Source organism: Bos taurus, chromosome 26 (assembly GCF_002263795.3).
Source record: "Bos taurus isolate L1 Dominette 01449 registration number 42190680 breed Hereford chromosome 26, ARS-UCD2.0, whole genome shotgun sequence".
Lineage (NCBI taxonomy): Eukaryota > Metazoa > Chordata > Mammalia > Artiodactyla > Bovidae > Bos > Bos taurus.
This window is the reverse complement of record NC_037353.1, coordinates 14361105-14384098: the sequence shown is the minus strand read 5'-3', so window position 1 is coordinate 14384098 and position 22994 is coordinate 14361105. Positions and strand designations below refer to the sequence as shown.

Here is a 22994-nt window from a genome sequence, read left to right as displayed (position 1 = left end):
TTATCAAATGCAGTAGGAAGAACCAGTAAGATAAGGGCTAAAAATGTCCACTGGCCTTCCCTGGTGAATGCTGTTTTAGTTAGCAGTGTAGCAGAGCAGGTAGGATTGAAGAATCAATGAGAAATGAGGAAATAAGGATATAAATGCTTCTAACTCATTCTCTTAAGGAATCTGGGTGCAAAGGAGAGAAAAAAGGGATCAGAAATAGCCAGAAGGAGACTAGAGAAGATACTGTCAGATTCCCCTAGCAGTGCAGTGGTTACGACTCCATGCTCCCAAAGCAGGGGGCATGAGTTTCATCCCTAGTCAAGGGAGATCCCGCATGCCCCTGGGAAAGCCAAACAAGATTCTCTTTCTTTCCTCCTCTCAGATAGGAAAGATCTGAACATGTTTTTAGGCTAAGGTAGTTCAGAAAAGGATAAAGCAGAGGAAAGGTTCAGGAGTAATGAAACAAAGTCCCATAAAAAAGGAAGACAAGAGAGCCTTGAATAAAATGGCTACCTATCATCTGATTCTAAAGGAAGGAAAGGAAGATGAGTGCAAATACAGATAAACTGTGACTGCAAAAGCAACAGGGAGAGATGGACAGTGACGGTAAGGAAAGAAGGAGGTATAAGAGGCTGGAGCTTTCACTCGAGTGGAAGAACAATGAATCTATGAATAGAGATGAGGACCTAGGAGAACATCAATTTCTTCCACACTGTGCAGCTTGTGGAAGAATACGTGGCTACCACTAGTGAACTACTACAGGGTTAGCATTCCCCTTGCTGCTACTGCTGCTAAGTCACTTCAGTCGTGTCCGACTCTGTGCAACCCCATAGGCGGCAGCCCACCAGGCTCCCCCGTCCCTGGGATTCTCCAGGCAAGAACACTGGACTGGGTTGCCATTTCCTTCTCCAATGCATGGAAGTGAAAAGTGAAATTGAGTCGCTCAGTCGTGTCCGACTCTTAGCGACCCCATGGACTGTGGCCCACCAGGGTCCTCCGTCCATGGGATTTTCCAGGCAAGAGTACTGGAGTGGGGTGCCACTGCCTTCTCTGTAGCATTCCCCTTAGAATTCCATAATTAGGTAGCAGAGAAAACATTCTGCCCCAGAATAAAAGCCGTAGGGCTGTTTACATTGGAATGAAGGTATAAAGAAAGGGCTAGAAGAAGCAAGAAGGTACAGAGTAAACAAAACAACAGGGAATGAGACAGGAAACAGGTTGGGAGGTTGGAAGGAGTGGATAAAGAAAGCAGAACGAGTAGGGAGAAACTTTATTGAGCAATCAAATATTTAATCTTCTAGAAAGAAAGATGCATGCCTGGGAAGTGCCAGAAATGATAATGACCAAGACTCAGGAAGAAACGGAGAAGGCTGCCATGAGGTTTTTAAAGGGCAGAGAGGCCTCTGAATGTGGATGTCTCAGGACTCTGAAGAGCAGACCATGAAAATTACTGACTCACAGACTGAAGGTAATTAGAAGATGATCTGACATTTAAGAAAACAGAAAAGAGTCAAAGAAAAAGAACTATAAATTGTAAAACACTTTAGGGACTAAACTATCACTTAACATTAAGAACTAAGCATTGTAATGTATACCTAAGAAGGAAGTTCAGGCAAAAATGCTATAATGATTAATTCTCAAATCAATTAATCCCTTCAGCAAATCACATCCTTTCCATATATATTAGCAAAAATTTTCATCATGAGTGTATTATACATTTGGCTCTTAAGTCACTACTGACTTAAAAGACACTAACCTAAATTTAATATTTGGTTTTATAAATATATGAGTGGAATGCATTCCTTCCAAGTGCTAGCTTAATGTTAGCAGTGTTGAGTTCCCTGAGCCATCTAAATTTGAGGATGGATGGCTCTATAGGCAACTGAGAACTTCCTGAAGTTTAGAATATATACATATACCTAATCTGGGGGTTATGTCTGTTCTCACTTTCCAACCAAATTACGAGACTTCCAAGGGCAGCATAATATCTCTTAATTCTCTTTTGCTGCTAAGTCGAGTCAGTCATGTCTGACTCTGTGCGACCGCATAGACGGCAGCCCATCAGGCTCCCCCGTCCCTGGGATTCTCCAGGCAAGAATACTGGAGTGGGTTGCCATTTCCTTCTCCAATGCATGAAAGTGAAAAGTGAAAGTGAAGTCGCTCAGTCGTGTCCAACCCTTAGCGACCCCATGGACTGTAGCCTACCAGGCTCCTCTGTCCATGGGATTCTCCAGGCAAGAGTAATGGAGCAGGCTGCCATTGCCTTCTCCGAATTCTCTTTTAGGGTACTCTATAAAAGCTGGTTAACTGAACTAAATTACATTTCCTAGAACACTTTGAGAAGCAAAAGTTTAAGGACTGTGTTTTTTCTCTGAAAAAAACATTGCCACAAAAGAAGAGCAGAGAAATTTACACACAAGTAAAAGCTTCTAATTAGGCCACTAAAAAAGATTTGCACAAACACAGCCTGACTCTCGGGACTCCTTTACACATAGATTACTTAGAAGATTCTGATAGTCTTTACACAAAGTTCATTAATCACCTGTTCATTTTTATCTCTATTTCAGACCATTCATCATATTTGTATATAACTTTCACTTGACCATTTTATTCCAGTGAAGTGGAGACTTTTCTATACTTTATAAAAGGAGAAACTGAGTTTCAGGGAGATTGTCTAGTTCAAATTTATATAAAGATTAGAATCTAATTCCCTAAATTTATAAATTAAGTGCTTAAGTAACTTATTTAGGATGGTTTAATTATACAAGATTTCCTTTTATTTGTATGTATAACCTATCTGCTTTCAATAAAAAATGCTTGGTAAGGTTTCTCAGAACACTTCTGTAAGATTTCACATTAGATATAGCAAATATAGTAGGGCCAACCTAGTTGCCCAAAAAACCTAAATTTTGTTTTATGCTGCAAAAAGATAGTAACAGTGGATATGGTGTTTCTGGTTATAGTATTCATTAGTATGTGAAACAAATAGTACATTATTCTTTCTGACAAAGCATTTAAATATTTAAACTTCTCATAAATTATCCTCACAACTCAAAGAAGTTGATAATTAAAAAGAGAAACATTTCTGTTTAATAAAAGAAAAAATTATTAGAGAAGATAATTTTTCTTATAAATGAATAATTGGAATTTAGACAAAAATATGAATTAATTTTGAGAGAAAGGATAAAGTTCCCTTTTGGAAAGCATCAAATACTGATTTTATATCTAATATTACTGGATGTACAATATTTATTAAGAGCCAGAATATCACTTTTTTTTATTGATGGCAGACTATTCTAAAAATTTTAACCTATCCCTGTCAGTGAAAAAAACAGCAAGAATATCAATGATTTAAAAATTTAAATTTATGACTATCTCTATTTACATTATGCACTGGCTTATAATTCCCAGTCCATGGGGACAAAGCCTTACTTAAGTAACATACTGACAATGTACATCAAAATTAATCATACTATAATACTTACAGATAAGGAATATTCCATATTTGCCCAAATGCACACTTATACAAACAAGAAATGAAAAAGAGTAAAGCAGATTCATATTTACCCATATGAAACAACATAGTATTGCATGAAAAATGCAAATTATAGCATATATGATCCATTCCCCCCCAAGAATTCTACATGTGTGCACAAAGTGGATGCATGTGTGTGTGTTTGAATGTGCGTTTTAAAAGGTCTACAGGGAAACACAGTGATGATTCTGAGAGACTGACGAGGAGGAAAAAAATGAGGCCCTTCTTTTTATACATTTCTACATGTTTCATTTTTTTGTGTTTTAAACAGGGAGCATGTGATGTTAATTTTCTGATTTTAATAACAGTAGTTAACTAGTAGTTCAGTTCAGTCGCTCAGACATGTCTAACTCTTTGCAACCCCATAGACTGCAGCATGCCAAGCTTCCCTGTCCATCACCAACTCCTGGAGCTTGCTCAAACTCATGTCCATCGAGTCAGTGATGCCATCCAACCATATTATCTTCTGTTGTCCCTTCTCCTCCTGCCTTCAATCTTTCCCAGCATCAGGGCCTTTTCCAATGAGTCAGTTCTTCACATCAGGTGGACAAAGTATTGGGAGTTTCAACTTCAGCATCAGTCCTTCCAATGAATATTCAGGACTGATTTCCTTTAGGATTGACTGGTTTGATCTCCTTACAGTCCAAGGGACTCTCAAGAGTCTTTTCCAACACCACAGCTCAAAAGCATCAATTCTTTGGTGCTCAGCTTTCTTTATGGTCCAACTTTCATATCCATTAATGACTACTGAAAAAAACCACAGCTTTGACTAGACGGACCTTTGTTGGCAAAGAAGTGTCTCTGCTTTTTAATATGCTGTCTAGGTTGGTCATAGTTTTTCTTCCAAGGAGCAAGCGTCTTTTAATTTCATGGCTGCAATCGCCATCTGCAGTGATTTTGGAACCCAAGAAAATAAAGTCTGTCACTGTTTCCATTGTTTCCCCATTTATTTGCCATGAAGTGATAGGACCAGATGCCATCATCTTAGTTTTTTGAATGTTGAGTTTTAAGCCAGCTTTTTCACTCTCCTCTTTCACTTTCATCAAGAGGCTCTTTAATTCCTCTTCACTTTCTGCCATAAGGGTGGTATCATCTATGTATCTGAGGTTATTGTTATTTCTACCAGCAAGCTTGATTCCAGCTTGGGCTTCAATCTGGATCTAGCCTGGCATTTCGCATGATGTACTCTGCACATAAGTTAAATAAGCAGGGTGACGATATATAGTCTTGATGTACTCCTTTCCCAATTTGGAACCAGTCTGTTGTTCCATGTCCAGTTCTAACTGTTGCTTCTTGACCTGCATACATAATTCTCAGGAAGCAGGTAAAGTGGTTTGCTATTCCCATCTCTTTAAGAAGTTTCCACAGTTTGTTGTGATCTACACAGTCAAAGGCTTTGGCATAATCAATAAAGCAGAAGTAGATGCTTTTCTGGAGTTCCCTTGCTATTTTGATGATCCAACAGATGTTGGCAATTTGATCTCTGGTTCCTCTGCCTTTTCTAAATCCAGTGTGAACATCTTAAGTTCATGGTTCATGTACTGTTGAAGCCTGGCTTGGAGAATTTTGAGCATTACTTTGTTAGCATGTAAGATGAGTGCAATTGTGTGGTAGTTTGAACATTCTTTGGCATTGCCCTTCTTTGGGATTGTAATGAAAACTGACCTTTTCCAGTCCTGTGGCCGCTGCTGAGTTTTCCGAATTTGCTGGCATATTGAGTGCAGCACTTTCATAGCATCATCTTTTAGGATCTGAAATAGCTCAACTGGAATTCCATCACCTCTACTAGCTTTGTTCGTAGCGATGCTTCCTAAGGCCCACTTGACTTCCCGTTCCAGGTAACTATACAAAACATTAATTACCATTGGGGAAGCTGGGTGAAGTATACATAGGACCTCTCTCAACTGTATTTGTAACTTCTTGTAAATTTGTAATTACTTAAAAAACCAAAAAGAACCATGAACATGTATTATTTTTGTAATTACTATGTTATTTGGTTTTTTCCCCCTTGCTTTCAAAAAATCATTTAGAGAGCAACTTTCCAAAACTACAAAACAGCTCCAAACTTTTAACCTTAATTAAATATATCACAAAAATCTATTAGCTTAAAATTTGAATCAATAACTGAAGAAGGTATGAGCATAAAACTCCATACCTAGTTAAGTGCATAAGCTGTAAGGCACCAGAATTACGACACTGAAAGGCAAAGCCATTCAGGTACAGCCTAATCCTTCCTAATCTAAGCTCTCCCAAAGGGCAGCATACTTTTCTAATATCTGGACCTTAGAGGTAAACTTTGCGAGATGTCTGATCTTGTTATATTCAGAAGTAAACCCCCAAAATGTCTTCCTTTAATTCTCTGGCACTTCAAATGAATTTAGGATTGTCGAAGGGAAAAATGCTTGCTGGAGGAGCTGTGTGAACAAGCTTGTTGTCCTGCTACTATATCTAGTCAAGCATTTGGATACTACAACTTTGGCAAATCCCATTAATACTTTAAGAAGTCAAAGACTTTAAAACTTCTAAAGAAAGTTCCTGTGAAGTAGTCAGAGGGGCATGTTTAAGCAAGCAGAATGTGTATACAATATAGTAACAAATATAATGCAAACAAAAGAAGATTTGTTTAATTATAGTGGAAATAATTGTTATTTAAAAGTGCCTTCTTCCTCATCATAAAAGAATAAACTGGACTAGTGGCAAAAGAATTGTATGTTATGATGCCTCAAGATTAGTAACAGAAGACAGAAATTTCAAAGTAAAGTCTTGGCAGACACCCAGTCTCCAAGGCAAGAATTATGGCCTAACAATTCCTTCATAACTTTCAAGGCTCGTTCATGTCCCTTTGCTGCTGCTGCTGCTAAGTCGTTTCAGTCGTGTCCGACTCTGTGCGACCCCATAGACGGCAGCCTACCAGGCTCCCCTGTCCCTGGGATTCTCCAGGCAAGAACAGTGGAGTGGGTTGCCATTTCCTTCTTTAATGCATGAAAATGAAAAGTGAAAGTGAAGTCACTCATTTACGTCTGACTCTTCACAATCCCAGGGACTGCAGCCCACCAGGCTCCTCCATCCATGGGATTTTCCAGGCAAGAGTACTGGAGTGGGGTGCCATTGCCTTCTCCTTTAGGTAGAAACCAAAGTTGTTCAATTTGAGTCAAACACAAGAATATATTTATCAGGTTTCTCCTATCTTTCTCTGGTGAAGTACACTTGACCTTCTTTCCTAAATTTTATAACGATTTGAGGGCATGTTAGAGAGAGATTGTCAGACTATGTAGAAAAGGATAGAAGAAATTAGTTGAGAGTGGTAATGAGAACAGAGAGGTGGGTTCCCAGGGTACGTCCCTTATTAAACAATATTATTAGAAGGAACTACACTCATAGTTTAACATGAGACAGAGCTGGCACACCAGTCTTGCCATCACCCTGATGAAGTATAGTATACTCAAAGAGATGGTAACTGCTGACTCAATGAACTAATGATCCCTACAATGCAAGTTTCACACAATCCACTAATTTTAGCAACAAACATTAAGCATGTCATGAAAAAGATCTCTCCCGTAAGTAAATTATACACCATTTTCCCACACAGATTTCACTAAATCATTGAAATAGTTCAGGAAACAGTTTCCTAACAGCACACGGTAGTTATTAAAAGAAGGAGGAATTTATCATATTAGACGATTTCCTCTACAATAATGTCCTCCTCAGCACACCATTTGGATTCTTCAAAGGCTTTCTTTCTACACTCCTTAATTTCCATCCTATTAGCCAAGATACCTTTCTGAATTGAACAGTCTTTATCTTCAACTTTATCTTCTGTGATACTAGCTAACTCATCTCTCAGATTGTGTAGCTCTTTTATTGCCTGCTGTTCAATTGTTTACCCAGTAGCTGGCTATAGAAGGCACTCAATAAACACTTGTTGAATAAATGAATTAGTAAATAAACAAATGACAATCCATACATACATAATGCCTTTTACTACAAATGCTTCTAGGATTCCACTAACAATGTTTAATTTACTTATACACTTCCTGTTGCAAAGGCGTCTTAAGGTGTGTGTGCATGCTCAGTTTCCAGTTTCCCAGGAGCAGTGGCGGCGAGATAACTGCTGTTAGGTCACATATGATGCCTTTGTGAATCTACTGAAAACACTGGACCCTCTTCTCAGAAATATGCACATATAGAAAAGATTTTGTATAAATCCAAACCAACCTGTGATCCCCAGGTTAGAATCCCTGATTTAAGGCATGTAAGGACCTTTATGCAATGCAATCTATGTTATAACCAATTCCTGCTCATGGAGTTGAATGCGTAAGGAAATAATAATAAAAAGCTGCAAATCATTCCTAACAGATCTGTCTATAAAGTGGTAGAATATAAGAATCAGTCAAATCAGTCAAATCAGTAATAGTCATGGCTAATGGGCTGTTGAGTTACCTCATGCAGGTTGAGAGGTCCAGATTTGGAATTTATCATGAAAGAAAATGGCATGTGTGTTAATGACATATGTAATTAAGAAAACAGATCTGCAAAGGGAAGAGGGGTTTTAGGGGCTGCCTCTTTAAAAAACGGCATGTACTATACTCCTGTTCCAAGTATATGGAGTCACACTGGCTCAGGATATGGATAGTCAAGTTCCAGACATTGATAATGTTTTTAAAAAAAACTAAAAGGAATCGGCTTATATTCAGAATTCAGAATGTCCATTGACTCTTCTGGGAGCCAGAGAACCTTCCCTGGGTACCATTAATAAAAGATGCATATGCAGGGTCACAAAATGACTTTTAAAAAACATCTTCTTTAAATTAAGTCAGATCAAAGAAGTGATGGAAGGTAAAAGTTTTTTTAGGTGTACAAGTCCTCCTTTGCTGCCAGGGAGGACTTGGTGATAGGTAAAAGAGACAAACTGAATAAAGCAGCTTTTGTTTCCCTAACTCTTCTCTTTTTTGTATCTTAAGGTGCTTACGGCTAAGTTAATGTGGCTACAATCCATGGGGTTGCAGAGCACAACTGAGGACACATACCCCCACACACAACAAACTGTCCAAGCAAAAAATTTCTGTGAGTCCTTTTCCTAAAGGACTCACAGAAGTTTTTTCACCACATTATTAGTACCACTAAGTAGTAATACTATTTTCTTTGTGACATTTTGGCTTTAAGATCCTTAATTTGGAAGGTATTATGGTTTTCTGTCTTAAGGAAAGGTACAATTATCTTGAAAAAAGTCACTTCAAATGTATTTGCTTTCCAGGTGGCACCATGGTTAAGAATCTGCCTGCCAATGCAGGAGATGCAAGCAATGTGGGTTCAATCCCTGGGTTGGGAAGATTCCCTGGAGAAGGAAACGGCAATCCAGGAGATGTTCTTCACAACAAACAAAATATAGAACTTGATTATTTTATCAAAATATCTCTCTTTCAAAATTTTCTCATCTCATTTACAGTGCATTACTAATGGAGAAAAAAAAGTAGCAAATATATTCTTTATTTCTCTCCAAGTATGCATACAGTGGCTCAATAACAATAGCCTTGATGATTCACTAAGGAATGTGACAACTGTTAGGATCTGAACTCCATATGGGCTGGTATTTTAATTTCCCTCTTAAATCGCTTCATTCTTCACAAGCAATCCTGTATTACCGTTTCATTCTTCTTAAAAAACAAGTTATTCTGTATGACTGACTGACTGGTTTACTGAAGCTAAGCAGCATTAATCCTCTAGTAATTACCATCCTTCATAAAATCATCTGAATGTTTTTTTAAAAAAAAGGAAGTTCAACAAATTATTTTTGAAAGCTTTCTACTATTTTTCATCATTTTTGTATTATCTGTTTTAATATTTAAATTTCATCTATCTACTAAAAGGCTTATCTATTTGCTTTCACAGGCTTCTGTTTTAACCAGAACATAGTTCTAGAAATCCATAGATTAACGCATTGCAGCAGTCCAGGTAATTCAGTGTTTTCAAACTGTGCTATAGAGCACTGATTTGCAGGACAGTAAGAGATTTTTTTTTTTAAGACTATATTTGTGTGGATTCATACTTGGACTTTCTGTTCTTTCTCTTACAAAAAAAAATTCATTTATTTATTTATTTGGCTGCACATGGTATTAGCTGCAGCATGCAGGATCTTTCAGTTTTGGCATGCAAACTCTTAGTTGTGGCATATGGGATCTAGTTCCTTGAACAGCAATCGAACGTGAGTCCTCTGCATTGGGAGCTAGGAGTCTTAGCCATGGGATCGCCAGGGCAGTCCCCAGAGACTTTTTTTTTTTTTTTAAGTATTTTATACTCAAACAAGCCTGATGGTGGTGGTGGGAGGGAGGGATATACCTTAACTATAGGACTCTCAAAGCCTTCAATGTGCTAATAAAATTGTGAATTTACAAGAGAGGAACACAATATTCAGGATTTCCTAAAATTAACTGACTATAATCTACTTTCTTCATGACTCACTGTTCCAAATAAATGTTGCTTTAAGTTCTAGTTTATATTTAGTCATTGTTGATCACTCAATTAAGGCATACACTGCCTTTGTCTAAATTCCTATAATTCCCCTACTAAAAATATTTCTTTATCCGTAAAAGAACAGTTGGTTTTGGAGCAATGACAACATTTCTTTTACTATCCCTAAATGACCAAGAGAAATCAAGAAATGTTTGTAATGCTTACACTTTTACATGAAAAGGCAGAGAAATGTGTCATGTATTTTTTAGAACTATTCCCATAAAAAATAACTGAAATAGTAAAGAAAATTTTATTTCTTTTAAAGTATGTTTTTTATAGGGAACATTAACTTATATGGAGTATCCCAATTCCTAATACCAAATTAGGAATATTTGGTAATACCTACACACCAAAAATATTTTTTAATATAGCTGAATAATTTGCATTCACTTATTCAACATTTACTGATTGTTTACTATGTGCCAGGAATAGCGTTAAGCAATAGATGTACAGTAGTGAACAAAAAAGACATGATTCTTGCCTTCATGGGCTTATCGCTTTGCTTTTTTCTTTTATGTTACCTGTATTGTTATGAATACTTGCTCCAGAACTGCTTTATTTTTAAAAATACCCTTGATGTGGTAGGGATATAGTCAGGCTGCTATTTTAAAACCTCAGCCCTATAACTAATTTGTTAATGAGGAATGGCATGAATCATGAACTATAAGCATACAGTTAACTGGGGGACAACAGAAAGCATGTTACTTGTATATTACAAATACATATCATTTATGTTTCAAAGTCTTGTGTTTTATAATTATTTTACATTGAAATGCTATGAGAGCCAATTCTTTTCAATAAATGGTGCTGGGTCAACTGGATAACATATGGAACATAATGAATCTTGAACCTTACACTCTATACCATGCACAAAAATCAATTCCAGATGCACTGTAAACCTAAATATGAATGGTAAAACAATAAAACTTTTAGAAAAAAACATTTACAATTTCAGGGGTAGGTAAAGACTTCTTAAATTGAACAATGAAAAGAACTGATTAATCTTGAAGGAAAAAATGATAAATTGGATTTCATTAAAATTATGAGCTTTTATTTATCAAAAGCCATCAGTAAGAGTTAACAGACAACTCACAGAGCAGAAGATACCTGCAATACACACACTTGAGAAAGGACTCATAGTCAGAATATACAAAGAACTTCTAGACATCAATAAGAAGTAGACAATCCGACCCTCAGTGACCCCTTGGACCGCAGCCTTCCAGGTTCCTCCATCCATGGGATTTTCCAGGCAAGAGTACTGGAGTGGGGTGCCATTGCCTTCTCCAAATTGAAAAATAAATGGCAAAAACTTGAAAAGGTTATTCACAAAAGAGGATATTCAAATAGACAACAGATAAATGAAAACGAGTTCAATTTTATAAGTTATCAAGGAAATGCAGATTAAAGCCACAATGTAAAAGTATTTAATACCCACTAGAAAGCCTGAAAAGGAAAAGACAACTAATATCAAGTGATAGCAAGGACACAGAGCAGAAAGAACTCTTCTACACCGCTGGCTGAAGTATGAAGTAGTACTCTTGCTTTGGAAAACTACTTCACAGTATCTATTACAAATGATTATAAACCTATTCCCCTGACTCAGCAATTCCACTCCTAGGTAAAATACCTCAACAAAAATGTGTGCACATTCATCAGAAGACATGCAATAGCATGCCATGTTAACACAATTTATAACAGTAAAACTATTATCAATTCATATCCCGTCAGTATATAAATTACAGCATATTTATATAATGGTAGACTACACAGCAAAGAGAATGAATGAACCATAGCTACATGTAACAGCATGGATAAATTTCACAAACATAATACTGAGCAAAAGAAGACAGAACCAAAAAGTTAGTAGTGCATGATTCCACATATATAGATATGCCTATATGCTTAGACACTCAGTTGTACCTGACCCTTTGCAACCCCATAGACTGTAGGCCATCAGGCTCCTCTGTCCATGGGATTTTTCAGGCAATACTGGAGTGGGTTGCCACTTCCTTCTCCAAGGGATCTTTCCCACCCAGGGATCGAACCTGCCTTGTACTCAGATTCTTAACCAACTGAGCCACTGGGGAAGTCCTGATTCCATGTACACAAAGTCCAAAATCAGACAAAATTTATCTGTGGTGTTAGAAATCATTAAAGTTATTATCCTTTGAGAGGGAGAAGTACAGTGAGGGCTGGTGGTCTCTTTCAGGGTACTTCCTAGTCAAGTTGTTCTTTTTGATTTGGGTGTTACAGAGATGTATTCACTTTGTCAAAAATTAGTAATAGTACACCTATGAGTTGTTTGAATGTATGTTATATTTCAATAAAACATTTATCTGAAAAGTGCTGTGAGTTCCAAATATATCTTACACAATGCGAATTCTCTCTAAAATTCTCTACACACAGTTCAGAGGAATGATCACTCCTCTTTTCTCTATTTTGCCAGAAATAAAATACTTGAAAATGGAATCTAATCCTATATAGGAAAAGAAAAACTGTAATTTTTATGGCACAGGGTTATTGCTCCTTGGAAGAAAAGCTACGACCAACCTAGACAGTGTATTAAAAAGCAGAGACACTACTTTGCCAACAAAGGTCTGTCTAGTCAAAGCTATAGTTTTTCCATGGTCATGTATGGATGTGAGAGTTGGACCATAAAGAAAGCTGAGTGCCAAAGAATTAATGCTTTTGAACTGTGATGTTGGAGAAGACTCTTGAGAGTCCTTGGACTGCAAGAAGATCAAACCAGTCAATCCCAAAAGAAATTAGTACTGAATGTTCATTGGAAGGACTGATGCTGAAGCTGAAGCTCCAATACTTTGGCTACCTGATGCGAAGAGCTGACTCACTGACAAAGACCCTGATGCTGGGAAAGACTGAAGGCAGGAGGAGAAGGGGATGACAGAGGATGAGATGGTTGGATGGCATCACCAACTCGATGGACATGAGTTTGAGCAAGCTCCAGGAGTTGGTGATGGACAGGGAAGCTGGGAGTGCTGCAGTTCATGGGGTCAAAAGAGGCAGACACAACTGAGCAATTGAACTGAGCTGAACTGTAATAGGCAGCAGAAAATGGTATAGAAAATGACTCAAATATAAGCTAATAAGAACCACGTATTTGATTTTCACTATAAAAGGATACCTCTCTAATGGTTTAGACTATATATTCCCAGATTTTTTTTTTCTTTTAGCCACACGGCATGTGGGATCTTAGTCCCCCAATTAGAGATCAAACCTATGTATGGCCCTTGCAGTGGAAGCACAGAGTCTTAGCCACTGGATTGCTGGAAGTCCCCTAGTATCACATCTTTAAAGGCTCTTCATATGACAAGGTATCCGATCTCTCATTATCCTTGTAATTCTCTCTTATGTGTTCTCAAATCATGCAATACTTAAAGCACAGTCTTAACAGCCTCAAATCACAATAGTCTAACCCAAATATCACACATTCATTAATGCAGTCTAAGAATTCCCAGCACACTGCTGGTTCATTTAAAAGTTAACTAAAACAACCAGATCTTTTTCATAATAAAAGTCAGATTTACCACATTCTGTATTTTTAAAAATTTAATTTTAAAAAAGTTAAATAGAACACTCAACATTTTTCTTGCTAAATGTAACTTTGTTGGCTTTGGCTTATCACTCTAGTCTACAGAGAGCACTTTGATTCTGTCTTCTATCATTTTAGGTAAGTCTTCTAGCTTTGTGTAATCTATATATATAATTCATATTTCCTCTATGTATTTATCCAAGTCATCACTTAAAAAATATGTTCATTCCAAACTGTCAAAGACAGACATCGAGAGGGTGTTGCTAGAATCCTGACTTAAAGCAGCATTTCCCAAAGTATGTTCATGTAATACAACTCCAAATTAGCAAGGGATATATTCTGTGAGTTTAGGTAATGTTGGGTTACCAAACCATTTCTCAGTCCTTACAATTCTAATGCACGTGGTAAGTCTCTAAGAGGGGATCAGAGTATAAAGTGTTTCCTAAACTTAGCTGACTTAGAATCTTTTTTAAAGAAATCTCTTCTCATCCTGAGAAATCAATGTTCCTGGAAAGACACTTCAGGACATACTACTTGAGGGTGATAATGATACATTAGCCAATATTCTCTGGGGAAGAGACTGTTTTATTAGCTTCAAACCTATCTAACTGCATTATCATCTAACCTACCTCAAGCTCTCCCTATTATCTGAAGGATTATCAAGATATTGTCAGATGCAGCAATAATATCTTGCCAGTCTAATTTATCACAAAGTGAAATAGGACCAAGTAAAGAGGATTTGGTATTAGGATTATTAGTGAGCCATGAATGCTCAGTCTACTGTGAGAATTATGCTCAATAAGAAGCTATGAAGGTAAGAGAGATATTTTTAAAGTTTCTCACTAACTTGGCTATATTTTAAAAGTTTTAGTGATTAAACACTAATCTTTAGTTTCCTGGGAAATTCAGTTATATGGGACACCTCTTTTTTCAGTGACATTTAGTGAAGTTTTGCTATGTATTAAGAATGAGTTATTTTAAAATGTATTACTGAATACTATATATTATATAAAGAATCTTATAATAAAATATTTAAATTTTTTAAGGTTTTCATTTTACATATTTTGAAATTCTTTTGAAATCCATTTGAAAGATTATATTTAACAAAAGAGATGGTCTTCGTAAAAGAAAATAGATACAAACAAGTTTATCAAAGTCCGTCATCATTTAGTGACTTCATTTCAGAACTGGGGGTAGAAGGATGGTAGGCTTTACTTACTAAAAAAGTATACACAGACAAATCATGTTCAAATAGCACATTTAAAATTGAGTGAGGAAGGATACTCCCATAAGACAGTACCAGTACTGCTAATCCTCCACACTGTCTACTGGGTCAGTAGGTCTTAAAATGTTGTTGAGATAACTGGCTTCCATTAGCAAGCATGTGATTGGCAGGATGATAAAGTCTTTTCACTCACAGGTCAGCTATTTCCTTTTCTTTAGAAGAGGGCAATTCTGATGATCCATCTTTTAGCTACAGTCTCTCATTGAGTCCCAATTCTCTTGCCTTCAGCTTTGATATGGTTCTAACTTTCCTCTTGTATCAGCTCATACTTGTCATCAACTCCTCTATTCAGAACAGCAAGTACCAGGAGTTTGACCTCAGGGCAAAGTCCGGGTGGGCAGGTAAAATTTGACCACTGGACCTACTTCCTAATCTTTCATACCCAGCAATTCATGAAGCAGTATCAAATTCAAACTGAAAAACAGAAGCATGACCTCTTATAAGTACTATGAAAAGGGCTCTTTTGCCTTTCTAAGTACACTTGAAAAGAACTGTCAGCTGCCCTATTAAGACAGAAATGGATCACAGACCAGGAAAAAAAGAAGGAAAAGTGCAGAAATTCAACTGAAATGTAAATAAAAGTGTTAGCACCCTCTTTATGTTTGGTGATATACTACTTTACATAAAAGTGTTAAAATAATATGCTGCTATGAAATATCTTTATGAAGGCAGGAACATGACACTATTGAAACTTTAAGGCATCCTTATTTAAATAATCAGTGACACTGATAAAAAAATTATATCACCTCATATGAGATTAAAGCTTTCAAAACAAATTTTATTTTTGGCCAATTTCCATTCTTAGAATTTTACCACTAAACTACTTGTAAGTTAATCTGAAAAACAAATATAGGTGATAAGTAACTATTGTTATCAAGTTATTATTAAATCCATGCCTCTGAAATCATAAAATTCATGTTATATCACCATGGTCCAGGACTTAAAGAATTAGCTGCATCCTGTTTTAGAATAGATAAGTACAAGAAGAAAGTATGATTAAATGTTAGCATTAATAATCAGGGAAAATAATTTTAAGCCTCTTTTAAGACTAGAAAAATTAATACATAAAAAGCTAGTTCATCAAAATTTTCTATCCACTACTCACTTTCACTGCATACTAACTACCATACTTTAAAATTGTGTTTTATATTAACTGGTTATTTCTATATTAATCTTTTAACAGTTCTATGTACTTGTAATAATTCTAAATGTTTTAGAATTCTAATGTCAGAATTCTAAATGTTTAGAACAGACTTTTTTATTCACTTAAATCTCTTCAAGAAATTACCTTGATGAGGAAATGTCAATCTGGACTTAATGCCTCTAAGTGCACATACCTGATAAGTAAATCAACCAAAAAGACTTGAAATATTTATTAATATTTATAACTATGCTTTAATAACAATTCCCTAGTGGGCTATATGCTTGTAAAGAGAATTTTTTTGCTGTCAAATGATGATTGTTTGAAGGAAGAAAGTACCTAGGATTAGTTTTAATCTGCTGTGAACCAACCACCTATCTGGACAAATCAAGGAACAGAATCTTTGCCAAAAGCATTATAAATTATGTGATCCTACAGCAACATGGATGGACCTAGGGATGAATGGACTTACCATACTAAGTACACAGACAGAAAAAGACAAATACCACGTGATATCACTCATATGTAGAATCTATTTAAAAAAATGATACAAATGAACTTACTTACAAAACAAAAATAGACTTACAGAGATTGAAAACAAAATTATGGTTACCAAAGGGCAAGCGTGAAGAAGATGGATAAATCAGGAGTTTGGGATTAACATATTCACACTACTATATAGTAGTATAGTAGTATGCTGAAGTGCTGTGCTTAGTCACTCAGTCAGGTCTGACTCTTTGCAACCTCATCGCCAGCCTCCTCTGTCGGAGATTCTCCAGGTAAGAATACTGGAGTGGGTTGCCATACCCTCCTCCAGGGATCTTCCCAACCCAGGGATCAAACACATGTCTCCAGCTTTGCAGGCGGTTTCTTTACTATCTGAGCCACCCAGGAAGCCCCGTAGTAGTATAGCACAGAGAACTCTACTCAATATTCTGTGATGACTTATATGAGAAAATAATCTGAAAAAGAATAAATATATGAATGTGTATAACTGAAACAACTTGCTATACACCTGAAACTCATATAACATTGTAAGTCAACTATACTCCAATAAAATTTTTTTAAAAATTATGTGATCCTAACTACAATCCTCAGTTCAGTTGCTCAGTCGTGTCCAACTCTTTGCGACCCCATGAACTGCAGCACACCAGGCCTCCCTGTCCATCACCAACTCCTGGAATCCACCCAAACCCATGTCCATTGAGTTGGTGATGCCATCCAACCATCTTATCCTCTGTCGTCCCCTTCTCCTTCTTCCCTCAAACTTTCCCAGCATCAGGGTCTTTTCCAATGAGTCAGCTCTTCACATCAGGTGGTCAAAGTATTAGAGTTTCAGCTTCAACATCAGTCCTTCCAATGAACAACCAGGACTGATCTCCTTTAGGATGGACTGCTTGGATCTCCTTGCAGTCCAAGGGACTCTCAAGAGTCTTCTTCAACACCACAGTTCAAAAGCATCAATTCTTTGGCACTCAGCTTTCTTTATAGTCCAACTTTCACATCCATACATGACCACTGGAAAAACCATAGCCTTGACTTAGACAAACCTTTGTTGACAAAATAATGTCTCTGCTTTTTAATATGCTGTCTAGGTTGGTCATAACTTTCCTTCCAAGGAGTAAGAGTATTTTAATTTCATGGCTGCAGTAACCATCTGCAGTGATTTTGGAGTCCAGAAAAATAAAGTCAGCCACTCTTTCCACTGTTTCCCCGTTGATTTGCTGTGAAGTGATGGGACTGGATGCCATGATTTTAGTTTTTTGAATGTTGAGCTTTAAGCCAACTTTTTCACTATCCTCTTTCACTTTCATCAAGAGGCCCTTTAGTTCTTCTTCACTTTCTATCATAAGGGTTTTGTCATCTGCATATCTGAGGTTATTGATATTTCTCCCCGCAATCTTGATTTCAGCTTGTGCTTCTTCCAGCCCAGCATTTCTCATGATATAATCTGCATATAAGTTAAATAAGCAGGGTGACAATATACAGCCTTGACGTACTCCTTTTCCTATTTGGAACCAGTGTGTTGTTCCATGTCCAGTTCTAACTGTTGCTTCCTGACCTGTATACAGGTTTCTCAAGAGGCAGGTCAGGTGGTCTGGTATTCCCATCTCTTTCAGAATTTTCCACAGTTTATTGTGATCCACACAGTCAAAGGCTTTGGCATAGTCAATAAAGCAGAAATAGATGTTTTTCTGTAACTCTCTTGCTTTTTTGATTATCCAGTGGATGTTGGCAATTTAAGAAGAGGTGGCAAGAATACACAGAAGAACTGTACAAAAAAGATCTTCACGACCCAGATAATCACGATGGTGTGATCACTCACCTAGAGCCAGACATCCTGGAATGTGAAGTCAAGTGGGCCTTAGGAAGCATCACTACAAACAAAGCTAGTGGAGGTGATGGAATTCCAGTTGAGCTATTTCAAATCCTGAAAGACGATGCTGTGAAAGTGCTGCACTCAGTATGCCAACAAATTTGGAAAACTCAGCAGTGGCCACAGGACTGGAAAAGGTCAGTTTTCATTCCAATCCCAAAGAAAGGCAATGCCAAAGTATGCTCAAACTACCGCACAACTGCACTCATCTCACATGCTAGTAAAGTGATGCTTAAAATTCTCCAAGCCAGGCTTTAGCAATATGTGAACCATGAACTTCCAGATGTTCAAATTGGTTTTAGAAAAGTCAGTGGAACCAGAGATCAAATTGCCAACATCCACTGATCATCTACAATCCTACATGAGATTATAAACTAGAACAGCATAAAATTCATAGAGAACTGAAAAAATAGTAAACAATAAATATCAAAGGACTCAGTTTTCTATATAATCTTACTAGGGGAAGAGGACAGCAACAAAGATAACTACTTGTGAAGAAAATAGCTCTACCATCAATAGTAAGAATATCTTCTGGTAAACTGAAATGGAAGTTCAGAATCCACTTTTTTCATTTTCTACTATCTTCTCCAACTTAGTAAAGCTAATCATCTATAGATCTAGGTAGCTAACCATCTACAGATCTAGGTCACTCATAACAGTGTCCCTTGTTTGGTATAATACACAACTGCTGACTGTAAACATAAATAAATGTGATTATATTTTAATTGTTCAGTGCTTTACAGATTATAATTGGGCAACAGGAATGGCTTTTCCAATTTCCTTCTAAACATGACTTGAAATACGAGTTATTTCCACACGATTCACTGTCATATAAGTATTCCTAGCCAGTTTGTGGATACCATGATTCTCTAAAGGATTGTTAAGTTCCATAAGGATGGAACTATCTCTAGTGATACTTTGTGCGTATTTTAACCACATCTCCCCTCTCCAAATAATTAGTACCTAGTAGTTCATAATTACTTATTGAACACTGGCTTGGAATGAGAAAAAGCAGCTCTATGTTCAAACATTTATTGAAATCAGAGCTCTTTAACGTCACTGTGGAAGAGTTTACTCATACCAATGGTGGAGCCCCATCTATCTCCACCCCCCAAAGGGGATGGGAGCATTAATAGGCTGATATTTAATTCTATCTTCATCTGGTTCTTCTTGCCAAAAGCAGCAGTCACTCCTGTTGTCAATCCTAACACTCCTGAGCCCTCTTACTTGGATTTACCCCTCCTCCACACTCTTGCTTGATTAAACATCTTAATCCTGGGATTAAGAAAGAAAAAGGAGGGGGAAAGAGGAAGAAGAGCATAAGAAGAAAAATTATGAGGGAGATGGGACAAGGTAATATGGAGAAAATAAAGAAAATGACAATATAGTAGAGATGTTAAAGACTAGTAAAAAGAATAGAAGAGATTTAAAAATCATCACATTTGTCATTATATTTAGAATTATATGACTGGAAAAGAATTATGTAAACGTCACCACCACCACCATAATTAATTACCTTTAAAAATTAGTTTTATCCTTCTTTCTGGAGGCATACAGAAAAACCATAAAAATAGCATTCTTTACACTGACATTTTAATCAAGGGATTCCTTTTTAGGTTGTAATAATTTATACTTAACTTGGGTCCTAACACTAATGTTATACTACCAAATTTTCATATATGACCATAAAATCACTAAGAACTTAAAGTATCAATAAACCAAAGGATAAAGTTAGTATTTAGTCATGTGCTTTGCTAATAACAACTAAATTAAATAGTCACCAACAAGAATGCCCGATGAGGTTGAGACACTGAATGGATACAGGTTCAGAGAGAAGGACCAAACACCTAGTTATCAAAGAAGCACTTCTCTAAAGAAAAGTTGTTTCAAGGCAAAAACAAGCATTCCTGTAGCATTAAAAAAAAAAAAGAAAAGAAAAAGGCAAGAGGTAGAAAGCAATAAATGAAAAGCACATTATTACATCTTACTTGTCTGAGGTCAATAAATGCAAGTTGTAGGGTATCCCCTTGGAATCCTGGCACCGGCTCAGAGCTGGCAAACACTATTAAAAAAAAAAAAAATATATATATATATATAAACAAAATTGCAAAATATACAAGGGTTTAAGTACTAAATTAATTTCTACTCATTAAAAATATATTATAATATTTACAAGTAATCATTTCAAATAAAGACTATTTATAATCTTCAATTTCACCACTGAGAATGTTCTCCACACCTATTACCACAAATATTTCAATCATTTTAAATTTCTAATCTGCCATTTAATTACTCTAAATCATTAATTACAATAAATTTTAAATGGTTATCCCACAAAAGTTCAAGGATAGTAATATACTTCAATCAAGAAATGTTTTTTGACTCTTTTTAGCCTAAGGTGAATAGAAGCATTTTGAAACTATACCGATGGCATGGTTATCAAAATATTTCAAAACATCTGCTTTGTTATAGAATATGCTCCATAAAATCCTACTTCTAGCTAACAGCAATAATAGGCAGCCATGTAAGAAAGCAACATACAGGTAAGATGTTCAAATTAGCAAAATGAGAATGATGCAGAAATGTCTTTTTTTCAAATAATTTTTTTCCATAAAGGAATCCCAGTTCTTTAAAAACTAGGGATATCTTAAAAATTAGATTTCATAAGACAGATTTCTTAAAATCTTTAGACAAAAAATATTTTGAAAGAGCCAAGCTACACAGTTAGAGATCATAATTCCCAGACAAGTGATTAAACCCAAGCCACTGCAGTGAAAGTGCTAAGTCCTACCCACTGGACCACCAGGGAATCTCTTTCAAAAATTTTTTGTACTTACAAAAATTTAATACTAGTAACACAGCTTTGTTTAGTTAATTGAAGACAATCTAAATACTAGTTATTCTGAAAACAAAAGCCTTGTGGCTCATTAAAAAGACCCTATCATTTTACACACTTGCTTCTCTGATAAGAATATGAATGTCTGCCACCACTTGCCCTCCCCACTAATACCTGACTTTTCTTAGAAAGTATTGCAAATTTTCCATTTGTTAATTTATCTGAGCCAGTATTTTAGAAACCACAAAAATTTTTATATAGATTTTGGAATAACAAAAATAATTCTTAAGTATTTTCTATGTGAAATATAGTTTAGAAAGGCTCAAAATCAACAATTAAAAACCATAAATATATGAAAGTCTAGAACAGCTTAATTTATTTGGCATTTTTGGAGAATGAAGAATTCAAATTAAGTTTTTATTGTGCTTGTTGTACAGTTAATGATCATTTTTACTTTAAACATAAAAACTTTTTTTTCATCATAAGCATTTTTTCCTAAAATTTTAAACTGCATCATAATTCTTTCCATGTCTTTTTAAAAAATAATACTAAATGCTATTTAAACTTTTCTTAATTCTCCTCATTGATAACCATTAAGAACAATTTTTATTCTACACAATAAATTCCCAGGGCTGCTACAGTATTAACTGTTTTCTATTACATTTAATAGCTCAGAATGCTGTGTTAAGTTCTTTTGTCTATATTTTATAATTTTTCTGCCTTCTCTCTTACAGTTTTAACATAAATTCGTACTCCCTGCTCTCTCACTCATCTCTTATTATGTCATCTATAATCTTCTTGAGCAGGTAACTCAGCTAATTGTACTAGAATAGTATCTAAAGGAAGAAAAAATACAGCCTGAACAGGATCGTCTCCCACAAGTAATGTGAATGAGTTTATATATGCCTTTGAGTATATGTACCTTTTAGTTACTCAGAGTTACACCATTTTCCTCCCCACTTCCTGGTTCTCTGCTAGGTAGGTACTAAGTAGCTATGCCCATTAGATAGGTGACTATATTCACCTTTCTCAGGCCCCCTATTTCTGGAAAACTAAGATTCATTTGGCAAATCTAACCATACTTTTCATTGTTTAGTATAATTTACTCACATCACTGTCTTTTCATATAATGGAAAGTAGAAAACTTTGGGACATCCCTGGTGGTCTAGTTGGCTAAGACTCTGAGCCCCCAAAACAGGGGGCCTGGGTTCCATCATTGGTCAGGGAACTAGATTCTACATGCCACAATTAAGAGTCTGCATGCTGCAACTAAAGATCGCATGCTGGAACAAAGCTCAAATTTCCCATGTGCCATAACTAAGACCTGGCCCAGCCAAAAAAGAAAAAGAAGTAGAATAGTTCCTACTGGTGCAACTCCATCACCCCCTACCATGGCCCAGATAACTGGGTTACCTCTCTTTAATAACATGAGATCTTAACTGAAAAATAACAAGCAAAATTCTAATACCTTAAAAGTAAAGATTTTTTTTTTTTATCTAAAAAGTTCTTTTCTTAAGACCATCCAGCATATTGCTGGCTTTTTTGGCAAGTCTCAGGCTACTCTTTCCAAGGAACAATTAACTATTAATCCCCAGTGGTCTCTAACCAAGACTATAAATGTTAGCTCAGCTTCTACCATCACCATATATACATACACACACACACAGACTTCCTATAATACAAAGAGACTTACTTTATATATCAGACACAAAAATCAGCTCAATTCCAATTATACTTCAATTATTATCTACTTAATCTTCCAGAGTTTTTCT

The 22994-nt window shown here is 36.1% G+C and overlaps 1 protein-coding gene across 9 annotated transcripts in view; it reads right to left on the bottom strand.

Moving 5' to 3' along the window:
- EXOC6 (exocyst complex component 6) overlaps window positions 1-22994 on the bottom strand; it is a 190121-nt gene that overhangs the window by 17647 nt on the left and 149480 nt on the right. For 8 of the 9 annotated variants that reach the window (XM_024985548.2, XM_010819842.4, XM_010819843.4 and 5 more), the window contains 1 exon segment: window positions 20375-20448. In XM_024985548.2, coding sequence (XP_024841316.2) covers window positions 20375-20448 — 74 coding nt within the window. 9 annotated transcript variants of the gene reach the window in all.